The 14854-nt window shown below is 36.8% G+C and overlaps 1 protein-coding gene across 3 annotated transcripts in view; it reads left to right on the top strand.

The window, feature by feature from the left end:
- Positions 1 to 14854, top strand: part of LOC139974385 (fibrinogen-like protein A) — a 73897-nt gene that overhangs the window by 32212 nt on the left and 26831 nt on the right. The window contains exons 5-6 of one of the 3 annotated variants that reach the window (XM_071981507.1): positions 373 to 637; positions 3339 to 6226. The exons of the other annotated variants lie outside the window; for them this stretch is intronic. Coding sequence (XP_071837608.1) covers positions 373 to 637; positions 3339 to 3607 — 534 coding nt within the window. The 3' untranslated portion in view covers positions 3608 to 6226. Of the gene's footprint in view, positions 1 to 372; positions 638 to 3338; positions 6227 to 14854 lie in introns of those variants that run through there. 3 annotated transcript variants of the gene reach the window in all.

Below are 14854 nucleotides of genomic sequence, written 5' to 3'. Positions count from 1 at the left end.
AAGCGAATAGTATGGAAGTTTGAAAGTAAGATTCCATTATTTGTAATGGGACAGAGTTCAGACATTAGCAACAGTATCCAACATTGGTCTGATTATCTATTACACACACAGACATTAGAACAGTTTTCATTCATGGTCTGTGAACAATCAACTATGGTAGTAGATGGTGAAATTCACTTTGCTCTAACATGCCACTTAACAGAAGGGTGAATTACAGTTCAGAATGGATTTAATTTGGAAGATTATGTTACTGCTCATTCACAGGTCATCCTTCCTTAGGTTCGTTCTATAAAGAAGTTAAATGCACTTTCTCATTGAAATGTTATTGAAAATAATTTGGAATTATTCTTTTCGTTCTTACATTATATACAGGTATTCCAACGTCGTGTTGATGGTTCCGTTGACTTCTATCGTAACTGGCAGAGCTATAAAGAAGACTTTGGTGAGCTGGACCATGAGTTTTGGTTGGGAAATGATAAGTTGTATTACCTCACCAATCAAGGTGACTATCAACTGCGGATCGATATGGTGAACAAAGATGGAGCTCCATACTACGCAAAGTTTGACTTGTTCCGGATCAACGATGAAAGTGACAATTACAGACTGTCTGGACAGGGAACTTACAGTGGAACTGCAGGTTTGTCCAAATTATAGATTTTTCTCTGTGTTTGTTGTATACAACATCACTGTAGTATTAAATGTCATGTTCTGTTTTTTATTTCTTTGGATGTCGTTTATTTTTCCGGTTCTTTGCTGGAAGCAAAGGAACCTATGCAGTCAAGTTTGTGTGCGTCTGTGACACTTTGCTGGAAGCAAATGAACCTATGCAGTGAAGTGTGTGCGTTTGTGTGCGTCTGTGACGCTTGCTGAAGTCCGCCGTGATGGAGTGATGGATATTTGTCATACTCAATGTGTAGATGTGTTATAATGAGAAGGTCTGCCCACATTTTGTTTCCACCTCAAATGCATTTTGGGACACATTCTTTGGGTCCGAATTTGAGGGGCCTATTACTTTTTGAACCAGTTGGGCCCACATTTGTGATCTGTAAAGACATCACATAAATCAAGCATAATTAGGCCTATTGACAGTAAAAATGCTAATACATCACACGCAGTTCATAAACCGAGCAAAATGACAGTAAGTGCAGCAATGAAAAGACATAGAAACCATGTTCGTACAGTGACATGCTAAGGTATCACACAAAGACAAGCACAACTTGCTAACAATGATCAGCTGAGATATAACATGACTCAAATACAACAGTGATATTTGATGTAGACTGTCACAGAGATTTAGCATACATGTTCTGTTATATGATGATATGTAATGTAGACTGTCACAGATTAAGATACATGTCCTGCTGTGTTGTGATATGTGATGTAGACTGTCACAGAGATTAAGCATAAATGCCCTGATGTGTAGTAATATATGATGTAGACTGTCACAGAGATTAAGCATGAATCTCCTGCTGCACATCTTGTGATATGTGATGTAGACTGTCACAGAGATTAAGCATAAATGTCCTGCTGTGTAGTGACATGTGATGTAGACTGTCACAGAGATTAAGCATACATGTCCTGCTGTGTATTGATTTGTGATGTAGACTGTCAAAGATATTAAGCCTACATGTCCTGCTGTGTAGTATAATGTGATGTAGACTATCACATTGATTAAGCATCAATATCCTGCTGTGTAGTGACATGTGATGTAGACTGTCACAGAGATTAAGCATAAATGCCCTGATGTGTAGTAATATGTGATGTAGACTGTCACAGAGATTAAGCATGAATCTCCTGCTGCACATCTAGTGATATGTGATGTAGACTGTCACAGAGATTAAGCATCAATATCCTGCTGTGTAGTGATATGTGATGTAGACTGTCACAGAGATTAAGCATATATGTCCTGCTGTGTAGTGATATTTGTGATGTAGGCTGTCACAGAGATTCAGCATGGATGTCCTGCTGTGTAGTAATATTTGATGTATGCTGTCACAGAGATTAAACATAAGGTGAAAGTTCATTTGAGGTCAATAGCTCCTTGTTAACTTAGTAGTGTAAACTTTGCACTTACAGACTTAGAAGTGGAATGTAGATTTGCTTAAAATGAGTAACTCTTATTGATTGTAAAGAGGTAAAAAGTCATTGAGGTCAACATTGATAAGTACTGAAGACTTTGTACCCAGGCTCACATGGTGTTAACTTGGATGCGTCTCACACATTGTATGTAAGTTGCCCTTGGTGAGTACAAAACCTACTAATACTGTCAAAGATCAAAGGTCATTAAGGTCAGCATGGATCAAAATCTTGTAGCACCGCTCAGCTAAGTGGTAAAAATGTGGATGAATCAAATTATATGAATTTCTTATTTGGTATATTTTGGAATTGTTGATGCCAACTCAGTGGTGCCAATTTGAATGAATGTGGCATTGACTTGGTTGTTATTAAGTTCATTATGTAAACCTTTTTTAACAGGGATTAATTTAGTTGGCAGGGATTCACCAAACTTTTTTGGTTTGTGGTTCAAATGTTTTTTGTTGAAAAATGGAGATTCTTCAATTATATATTACCCCAACGTTACGGCTAGAGTATGTTTTTTGTATAGTCTCTGTACTGTAGGTGTCAGGTTTATGTTGACTACTATATATATGTACTGTATAGCATTGAGATAAATTGTCATCCGTAGTTACAGAACATGCTGCAAGGTTGTAAGAATAATAGTTGTGAAACAGAGGGAGTTACGTTACAATATACAAATTAAACTTTGCTTTATTGGAACTCAATTGTGTTGTGACGGACGTACAATTTGCAGATGTAAATCCATCATAAAAAATGTATGTCCATCACACAAGAACTTTGCGAAAATATCCCATGAAGGTGATCAAATTTAAATTTGATTTTACTGCTTATTCTAGTTTAAGGTCTTATTAACATGATACATGTAAGCTTTTAATTGTTTAACATTCCATATCCCAGCGATCTACAATAAGATTTATGATCTGAAAAAAAATCACTTTTTCTACGTACGTCCGTCACCGGGTGTTTTTTTTTAACAATTTTGTGCGGCTTATAAGGAGGTAAAAAATGAAAACCCCACAGCATAATATTGGAAGGCAGATGACACACAATGTCCAAATTAAAAGTTATCTCATATAAATACTCATTGAGATATGAACCAATAAACTATCCGAAATGTACGTCCGAGTTTACGGAACTGCCCAGATTCAACATATATCCAATCATATTTACTAATTGTTTAATGTGTCTATATTGTGATAGGTCCCTTAATTGTGATTGATTGTAGTTTAAGGGAATATCTTTACTTGTTTAATACACAGACACAGATGGATATTTACCTGGTGGTTATGCTTTGAGTTTTCAACTTAACTCTGCCTTCAGTACCTTTGACAGGGACAATGATAATACAGGCAGTACTAACTGTGCTGATAGACAACAAGGTGCCTGGTGGTACAAGAGCTGTGGATTTTCTAACCTCAATGGTGACTACATGGCAGCAGATGATGCTGTATCAAGCATACGCTGGTATGATCTACCTGGAGGTCAATATAACATCAAATACACAGAAATGAAGATAAGACCTGTCTAGATACGGTTCTGTCCACTAAGTACTTGATAAGAGGATCAAAACTAACAAACACACTGGAATTCAGCAAATATATCATCCATATCAGCAAACAGAAATGTCACAGATAACCCAAATTCAACCCCCAGCTCCTCAAAACTACTCTAAACAGACACAGACACACCCAGGTGTGTTTTACATTCAGACTGAGGACCCAGGTGTTTCTTCCACTCTTCACGTACCATAACCTTGACAATACCCCTTAACAATGACATTTTTCTGAGGACCTGTTGATTCTTTTCATCTGAGGACTTGCAATTTCTTTGTTTTTAGAAAAGAAAACAAGTACAGACACACATATTCTTATGTATTATTATCAGTCATGAGACAATGATATTATGTACTATTGTGTAAACGGGTATAAGTTCAGATACGTTTCTCATTAATAATAGTTATTACCCATATCATGGCATGGGATGGAATGGATGGGATAGTCTGTTGGAATTCAACATGCATTTTTCACAAAAAGTTACATCTTAAAAGGTTGTGTTGCTGAATCAAATGCAGAGAATTTTTTTTCTTTCTAAGTATAGTTTATCTAAGCGTTAATAGATTGCATAAAATGGTTTTACACAGAATTTATTATCTTGGCTTTCTGTATTCCATTTGAATTACTGTTTACATATTTATGTTCGATTTTTATTGAGAATTGATTAGTAAACTTTCCATCAGACGAAGGGGCGCTCCAGCATTTTGACAGAGGGCAATGTTGTATATTAGTCCTGAATCAAATTAACTCAATAGCCAGATAAGCTTGGTTATAGACGCACTGGGTGATTCACTAGTTCAATGTGTTATGTAGATAAGCTGCTAATGAATACATGGGTTGGGTAAGGATGATTACCGAAGGTATGTTAAAATGCATGATTAAATGGGTTAGGAATGTATGATTATGTAAGATAGTAGCATTTGCAATTTCCTGAGGATCACTTATAGAGACGACATCATCATCATCATCATCATCATCATCATCATCATCATCATCATCATCATCATCATCATCATCATCATCATCATCATCATCATCATCATCATCATCATCATCATCATCATCATCATCATCATCATCATCATCATCATCTTGAAGTTGTTAGGGTAATTGAAAAAACTTTTACCATTGTTTAAAATAGTGTTTATGTTTAGAGCTGTTGAATATGCATACACGTATAATGTTTTCTCTTTGCTATGCGCATACTGTGATTGAGCTTATTTCGATATTTGGTGAAGGAATCTTTGTTAACTTGATTTGTTGACTTTAAGTAAGTCTCGTACAGTATATTCTTACGTTTAATTGAGACAAGGAGTCCACTTGTAATCCAAGGTTGCTTTTTCTTTAGCCTTTGCCGTACTCTATATAGTAGGAAGCAGTCTGAATAAGCCTGGCTAAAACTATTATTGAAGGTATTAAATGCAGTGTTGGTGTTATTTGCCAGAAAAACTTCACTCTAATCAGTGCTAGATATACAGGAGGCAAAATGTCGGATATTATGTTCAGAATAATTGCGAGAGTAAATTGGAGCATAACCAGGAATAGAACTTGACTTCAAAATAGAGTGTAAAAAATAGGAAAATGATCACTGATATCAGTTGTGAAAACACCAGCTACATTCACCCTAGCACCAGCATTGGTATTATTTAAGTTGTAAGTATATTATCAATAAGAGAAGAACTGTTAGTAGTGACTCTAGTGGGCTTGTTAATAGTTGGGTGAAAGCCACAGGCAGTGAGGTTAATAAGGAAATAGTTAGCGGCTGGTTACAAAGATCAAAATTAAAGTCACCGATTAAAAAAATGATCTCCAGCAGCAGAAATATCACTTAAAATATCATTATGTATAAGATAGGTTATTAGTTTATGATAACATGGATTAAAAATGTATGGTTATGTAAGATACGTAAGTAGTTTATGATTACATGGATTAAGAATGTATGATTATGTAAGATAGGTAAGTAATTTATGATTACATGGATTAGGAATGTATGATTATGTAAGGTAGGTAAGTAATTTATGATTACATGGATTAGTATTGTATGATTATGTAAGGTAGGTAAGTAGTTTATGATAACATGGATTAGGAATGTATTATTATGTAAGATAGGTAAGTAGTTTATGATTACATGGATTAGGAATGTATCATTATGTAAGATAGGTAACCAGTTCATGATTACCTCAGTGTGTTGATGGTTATTCAGAAGGGAGGTAAACAGTATATGACTACATCAGTTGATGATTATATGAAGTTGTTAAAATTATTACATCAGTTGGGTTATGTAAAGGATATAAGACAAGTGATAATATATTTGTTTGTTTAGAATCAGAATTTACCGTATTGTTTCATGTTGGTTTAAAGGTCACATTTGCAGCATTGTGTATCTATATTATACAGAGTCTATCATACTGCTGTCTCTACATAGCCCGGGCTTTAAAGCAGTTGATTGCACTGTGCAGCATGTTTCATTTAAGATATTATAATCATCATTGTGTATTTATGTATTTATCTATGTGTAACTTAATGCAAGATTTATTGAATACATGTAGCATGATAATTATCAATACTACTTCTGTCCATGTTCTTTGGTCACTTGTTCCGTCCATTTTCAGGAAGCCATCATCAAGGCAGACTGACCCATGACCTACACCTTTGGTCAAAAATGGTCATCACGCCAGTGTTGTCAAAGCAATGCTCAAGTCACTAAACTCTCAAGTATATAGAAGTTACACAGTGACTTGAGTCAATTAACTGGTGCCAGGAAATTCTCTGATAATTGCTTGTCCTTAGAAAAGAGGTTTCTCAATACCACTCTCTAGTATGCCCACACGCCCAGAATCATAGCCAGAAATAAACAGGTGATGTGCAATCCCCTCCACTCCTTGCCACAGTCCCACCAGTGGTACCGCCGGGCACGATCTAGCCTGATGCAACAATAGAAATTCCCCCTCCCCTTCCCCCATTCCCTGCAACAGGCTCACCAGTGGAGCTGCAAGGCGTGATATAGTCCTGGTGCAGCAATAGAAATCCCCCTCCCCTTCCCAACTCCCTGCCACAGTCCCACCAGTGGTGCTGCAGGGCACGATCTAGCCTGAGACAGCAATAGAAATCCCCCTCCCCTTCCTCCACTCCCTGCCACAGTCCCAACAGTGGTGCTGCAGGCTGCGATCTAGCCCTGGTGCAGCAATAGAAATGTTCCCCCAGAAGAGAGTCTTCATTCAACTAAGCCCAATCATGGTTTGGATTTGGCTGAGAATTTGTGTACATTTTCGGCAACGTAGACGCCTAGATATATCATACTGAGGCTTTCTCTGTGGTTTTGTTGGAATTCTCAGTTCGATGGAGTATCATGAGAGAACTTTAAGAACTGAACATTTTATTTAAGAAAACTAATAAATATTCTTATTGTAAGCACTTATCTTCAGGCGGTTATCGGTCATACTCACCATAGGGCCCTGACAAAACGAGTCCACACCAGCTGCACTGAGCTAGTTACGACACTGCCCATACCACCCCACCCCCGCCCTCCTCGCATCCTCTCCCATGACAAAGTTTCGAGATTAATCCCAAGTTCTGAATACAACTTTTTCGTAAATCATAAAAGGCCCATTGATTATAAATTAGCAACTATCAGTTTTACAGTCAGTTACGAGATCATTATGATGAAGAGACATAATATTCAAAGAACGTGAACATCAGAAAATAACTTTTAGGATGAATGTAGACACAACATAATTAATTGTGGCATTTAGACCGTTAAACAACTCTGTTATCGTCCCAGGTTGTGTTTCTTTACCACAGTCTTTTAATATTTGAGAAAACCAGTAACCTTTCATACATCCGAGGCCTATCAATTAAAGCGGCTGGGATACTTAGTATAACACCCTGTCCAGTTCGTCCGTCAGATAGAACACATAAACTTAATAGGAAAACAAGACTTACCGCCTGAAATATTTTTCTTCAATACTCTAAAAGTTTAACAATGATAAATAGTGTAAATGTTGACCAATGGTGCTCTGCTTTTTGTATATGAAGATATTAAGAACAATATTTTAGTTGAGTTAATACAATTGATAAAACATTAACATTTAGGCCTATATGCACCGACGAGCTGACGTCATCAGTCATTTAGCCTTAAATGACAAATTCAGAGCTTTAGCATATTTTAAAACTGAATATCTCGTAAATCAGAAGCCCTCAAATTATTCATATTTCTTGGATAGTATATTTGAAATAACAAGACAAGTCATCCGTTAATGTAAATGAAACTAATTAGTTTACTCTCTTCTCGATAACAACACTCGTAGGCATGGACGTAGCTAAGGCCTGATGATTGGGGGGGGGGGGGGGGTAAGTGGCTGAAATTCCAACTGGATGGGTTTTGGAGCCAGAAAATTCCGACTGCTGCCTTGTACTTGCTGCCTTGCTAATGGCCTCCCCCATTACTTTAGAACCATCCCTGAATAGCCGAACGGTTAGTCACCCCATTCCACTCCCCCTCTCTGGTCATCTGGTCCATAATTTGATTACTTAGACTATTAAATTAAGTAATCAAATTAATTAATTTGATTAAAAATATGATTAATTTGATTAATCAACTTATTTAAGTTTAAAGATTAAACAGATTAATCGTAATTTATACACGTATTAATTGGAATATATACGCGTATATATTATTAGCCAATCATATGGCCCAAATATATCCGCGTATTAATTCGAATATATACACGTATTAATTCGAATAAATACACGTATTAATTCGAATATATATACACGTATTAAATAGAATACATATGGGGATTAAATCCAATATATGCACGGATTAATTCGAATGTACAAGAAAACACATCCCGCTCTTGCTGTGTACACATATCAACGATAAATATTTTGGCGGGCTCGCGAGATTGCTTCAAAAAGCGAAACTATACGCATGTAAAACACATGTATATTCAATTAATACGCGTATATATTCGAATTAATACGCGGATATATTATGCGGTGTTTGTCCCACATGGCTTGCCATATACGTCGCGGCCCACAATACCCGTCAGCCACACTTTTCAAGGTTTTAAGCCCATTATTAGTTCAGAATTGAAAATTCACATTTCTCGTGAAATATATTCACTTCAAAACTTCATCTATGGACAACCAATACAGAAAAAAACTCCTTCAACCCCTGACAGACCGGTCAAGATTGTACGAGAAGAGGGAAGTATGTTAGGAATGTTGGTCAGGGAAATTTCGAAGATTCAGACACAGTTAATTTATTGGTGCATGGACGCAGATAAGTCTTGGATAATGGTGGGGACGCGCGTCTGTTCTCGGATACTATCTAAGCGGAGCGCGACCCAAAAATATCACAAATAACCCAAGGAGACTTTTGTATACGATGGGTCTGGGGCCCTCTCCCAGAAAAAAAAAAATTATAGACTATAAAAAAATATAAATTATAGACTATAAAAAAAATTATAGACTATTATATATATATATATATATATATATATATATATTAAAGAGGGCATGTTTGAGGTCCTTTTTAAGAAAAGTCACCAAGGAAAGAACCTGGACAAGAAAAACCCAAAACCGAACCGACTAATTCGCTCTTAACCCCAGCCCCTTGTATAGAGACTGAGGCTGTGTGCCCATCGTCAGGTGTGTATCACGATTCCCCCTAGAAAGGTAACATAAATGCTACGCATGTAATTAGCCAAGAGGTTGAGGTTATTCACAAAACAACGGGGCACGTGCCTTGTGTGCCCCTGATTGTTTCAAAGTAAATAATTATTAAGAATTCATCTATGAAAGAATATCTGAAAATGTTGACGCAAAAGAAGAAAACCAGAATGGCGATCGGTGATTATATAGAGGTATATTATATTTATATATTATAATTATATATATATTATATTTATATATAATAATTATAATATCACTACACTGTAATTATGTTTTCAAATTCTCAAACCTGATAAACAAATGAACTAACGCCATGCAGTGTGTAAGACCTGGTAAGAATACCACTTGTGTGAAATTACGTAATGATCTTCGACCACTCCTTCCAGCCCGACTGTACAAATTCGAACATTCAAAACCCCATGTGTTTAGAAAATCATTACTCGAGATAGGAATACACTAGGGAGCTTCCTATAGCTTTATTTTGCACGTAAGACAGCCTGCATCAATAAACAACCTTTTTCCGAGGGGGTCACATGGACTTTTTTTTTGTCTTCAAAGATTTGTTTACATTAAAAAAAACGGTCGTTTTGACATTTTTTTCAAAAAAATGTGGAGAACAGTGAAAAATGTCAAGTCAACTGACCCTATCTTATACAACTAGCTAATACATACGAGGAATCAAGTCAGGAGTCTCACAGGCATATGTAGAGAGATGGCTCTATAATTGGGGAAAATATGTCAAAAATGACATTTTTTGGTCTAAGTTTAGGCCAAAACACTGTCAGATTGCCAAAATGTTTCTCCAGAATGCCTCACCCTACAGAGTAGATTTTTAGCTCTCCAGAAGCGCCACACTGAAACGCCTGTCTACATAAAAACGATTTAGCAATAGCGCCTTCACTTTGTGAGTAATCCCTAGCAATTCAACTCGAGCATTTCTACGGTATAGAATTTCGGTTAACCACAATTGATATGCTTGGCGTCGTTAGGGTCAATGCAATCACTCACGTATTTGAAACGGTAACTATTTAGCACATATTATCATGGCTAAATACTTCTAAGAGGCGTTAGACCTTCTTTTTATGGGCAATTTGACCATCCAGCCGTTGGAGAAGAAGATTCTGACGATGAAATTCTGAAATTCTGATACGGTAAGCCGCATAGTTGCACACTGTATGTACTATGTATTGTGTATGTAGCGCAATTGGTATATAATATAGACTTACCGTTACGCGTGGCTACCAATGTATTTGTTTGGAGGGGGGAAATCAGTCATATTCCTCACATTCAAACATCAAATTATATTTTACTTATGAAATAACATGTCTTGAACTCATCAAACTATCAAAAGTCCAGCAAATTTCATCAAAATAATTTCAAATGGGCAAAAAAAGTACATTGTTTGTATCATAACCTCATTTACATATTTGCATATCTAATTAGCTTAATTATATTTTTTTTATATAAAAATCAAAACCTCATTTCAATACCTATCTGTCAATACTTGGGTCCCTATTGACAAAAATGAACAGATTTTAAGTAATTACAATGTGTAAATAGTTTCCCTAAGGGACAATGATATGACAAGCAAATAGTCTATCAAGGGTTTTAGGCTACAGTTGATGGAGAAACTGGAATTTTTAAAACTAAGAAAAGGCTCCACCACCTATCTTCCCTTCAGCATCTCAGCCATACTACAATGGCCCCCTCAATTTCCAACCATCTGTGATACTCGGAACGAATAGCCTAGGGAGCACACACTGTAACGAACTCAGTGAGTAATTAACTTTTCTTGTACGGACACACAAGGCACACGTGGTGAATTGAATAAGAACACAAACCTCAAAGCATAACAATATGGCGCCTAAGGGAAACAACAGTGGCGTGGAAACGAAGAGGGGGACTTGCTAGGGAATAGCGGAAGAAAGGGAAAACAAATAAACTGACATTACTACATCTATACATATATATGTAGCCTATATAAAGCAATGCATGGTGTTAGTGTAGCTTTAAACATCTCTAATAAAAATATGGGGAGGGGCGGAACGCACTTTCGGAACACCCATATATATATATATATATATATATATATATATATATATATATATTTGTTCTCAGGAAATATCTGTATTTCTTCGTTACTATGGTTACCTGCTTGAGTAGGGGTATTTGTTTGATTTTTTTAAGGTAATTCTGATTATCTAGTTTACAAGTTTATAAGTTTAGCCTAAACTGTTGCACGAGTCTCTTGCCATCCATGTTGGCAAATCAAAATGCAAATAATCCCCTTTAAGTTTGAAGCATAAAACATGTTTTATTTTTGTATTTGAATAAAAATGTAGCCCAGTCGTGATTGATGGAAAGACAGCATATCTTTCTGGACAGTTGGGATTGGATCCTGACAATAACTTCAATTTAGTACCAGGAGGCATTGAAGCTGAGACTAGGCAAGTAAGTGCACAGTACAGGCTCACTGCATGACTCTCTGTATTAAATTAATTAATGCTATTAATTTGTTATACACAATAAACTTACATAAATTTGAGAAGCCTGTTTGACTAAAGAAGAATTTGTAAGATTCCAGCAATGAAGGCCAGTGCCTAATATTCAAACTTTCAAAACAAATTGGTCTTGCACAAAAAAGGAACCAAGATTTACGATAATTTAATTGCCGAGAGAGTTAATTGTTGTTGTTTGTGCATGTACAACTGGTAGATTAGAATTCTGCTCTATCAACAACGGTGGCAGAAGTTAAGTCATGCCTGTGAAAGTTGATATGAAGGAAACCGATTCACAAAGTTATGTGTACGGAGCAAATTGTCATTAGGGTACTAACTTTAAAGTTAAGTTGTCTAAGAATGAAAGTGTTTTATTTTTTGACCTGAATAACTAATAAGTATAACAACTTGTGCAGTTACACCCGGAGCTGGAGAGAAGCAAAGAACTGGTTGAAAAATGTAAATGTTTCCAGAATCACATTGTCATATTATTGCTTGCTGTAGTCTTAGAGAAGTTTTAAAGCTTGAGAGTAATGCCCCTTTTCTGGTACCGTAGCAATTGTAAGTTTTACAGCCGACATCCTAGAGAATAATGACAAACTGCTGTATGTAATTAATCCAAATCTGACAAAATTTGCTCAGCTGCTTTGTTCTAGGTACTCAAGGAGTAGTTATAGATACTTATTGAGATTTTGCAGCATTATTGAGCCAATGTGCCCAAATTTTGAAAACCCGTTGGATTATGTAGAGCTATTTAAGTCTTGAAAGAAATTAATGTCACAAGCAGACAATATCCTACATTTTGTACTATTTATTTTCCCGACGTTTAACAACATTGGCAGAGTTCTTCGATACCAAGGGCTGTCCTATGGAGATGGTGAATGGAGTTTCTAAAGAAGCATTCAATTTGTTACACAGAATAGACCAACTTGACCTTGTGAATAAGCTCTGATTTGCAAGCAAAATGAGAAAAAAAATCGTTCCTTTTCCCTTTTTCTCCTAGTGGTGAAAGTGACAGTGTTTCTCACAGATCTCAATGACTTTTCCAAAATGAATGAAGTCTGCAGACAGTGTAAGTTTGTCTAATCTTACTTAGTCATTTCTTAGTAATCTTAACATCCTTATCACCTGCATCATACTGACAACTCACTATCAGAGTCATCTGGTTTGAATTGAACTTCTGCGAAGGTCACCTGCTCCGATACTGTAAGTTTGTAGACCTACGGTAGGTTGAATGTTGAGCTTTGAGTTGTGTCTACTATGTACTCGATTCAATTGAATTCAAGTCAATTTATTTCTTTTATGTACATAACTTACTGACAAAAGGAGTCCGAACAAAGAATTACATAATATTACATACGATGGATAAGGGGGCGTCAATCCGATTTGAAATGTGGGGCGACGTAATCGATTCGAGTATTCCGGCCGTAAGTTTCTAAGCAGAGCGCCACCTTCAGTTGGCGCGCAGCGTACCAAGAAAAATTCAGATTTTAATACCTGCCAGATCGCTGGAGATGGCACTTGCCAGGCTGGATATCAGCCATCTAGTTGTATGATTTCGGGAGAAAATTACAAATTTATCACTCAGGAAGTCTGCAATAAAGTTCATGCGGCCTTCATTTTTGGTGGATTTTTTCTTTTATTAGTGATTCCAATTGACATGAACATTAGAACCCAGTGCAAGTTTACAAATGATGCGGCAAACTGGAACCCCAGCCCCATTTTGCCCTATGTTTCAGGAGAATACCCCTCATTTGTTCGAACCCAAGACAACTAACAATCTGTGAATAAATTTAGTTGGAAATGGACACATTATATTGCACCAAGTCGGTCAAGGAATGACCCCAGGGCCTCAGATAAAGGCCTATAGCAGGGGTGGGCAACCTTTTTGAATGAATGGGCCAGATTTTAGGAGTGAAAGATTGACAGGGCCGCACCTAACCAACGACTTGCTGTTGATTTCAAACCTTTGATTCCAAGGACGTTCAAGCAATAGGTGTGTGTACTAATCTGTATTCACAAAAACATAATGTCAATACAGTCTAGTTGACAATTAACGGTGATAATAGACCTACCTGACAGTATCATTAGTGCAGATAAATTCTAAGCAGCTAGTTCGTGTTTTGTGATGATGTAAAATAGATTGATTTTTTTTCTTTTTCTTGAGACATCTCACGGGCCGCCCGACAAATTGGACATATAGGCGAAGGAAGCTATCCGCCGAGACTGCATGTGAGTTTCTCGCCTTGCCGTCCTGGGAGTCATACCACAAAATGGTGCATTTCCTCATACGCCATTATTAGTAATTTAAATAAGTAACTAATTCAGCACAGCCCAGATCCGAGTTTATATAGTGAGCTTAGCGCAAATTTGGCCAAAAGTTGTTATACCCCAGCATGTTAAACCACCAATGACTTTTAACAGGGGCGTATCCAGGATTTTCTAACCCGGGGGGCGCGAATTACTATCTAAGCGGAGCGCCACCATCGGTTGGTGTGGCGCGTACAAGAAAATTTCTGGTTTCATAAGCCCCAGATCACGGGAAATGGCACTTCTTGGGCATGAAAATGACCAACCAGATGTACACTTTTGCCTGAGAACCAAGTATTTCCCAATAGTTTTTTTTTTTCCATCCAGAACCTTTTTGAAGATTGTCACCAGTCACACATCATGTTCGACCTCATTGCATGTCCTGTGGATCATTCATTGCTTTTGTAGGTGATTCTACGTCACGGCCCACAATATCAGAAAGCCCCACTTTTCAAGGTTTTAAGCCCATTATTTGTTCAGAATTTGAAAATTCACATTTCTCGTGAATAAAATCACTTCAAAACATACCCATAATGTTGCACAAAATTCAATCTATGGACAACCAATATAGATAAACCTCCTTGAACCCCTAACAGACAGGTCAAAATTGCACTAGTAGAGGGAAGTATGATGAAGAATGTTGGTCAGGAAATTTTCGAAAATTCAGACACAGTAAATTTATTGGTGTACAAATATTAAAACCTCTTATAACGGCTATTATAAAACTTGGTTGAAGGA

Source organism: Apostichopus japonicus, chromosome 9 (genome assembly GCF_037975245.1).
Source record: "Apostichopus japonicus isolate 1M-3 chromosome 9, ASM3797524v1, whole genome shotgun sequence".
Classification (NCBI taxonomy): domain Eukaryota; kingdom Metazoa; phylum Echinodermata; class Holothuroidea; order Aspidochirotida; family Stichopodidae; genus Apostichopus; species Apostichopus japonicus.
This window is presented reverse-complemented; position numbering and strand designations above follow the sequence as displayed.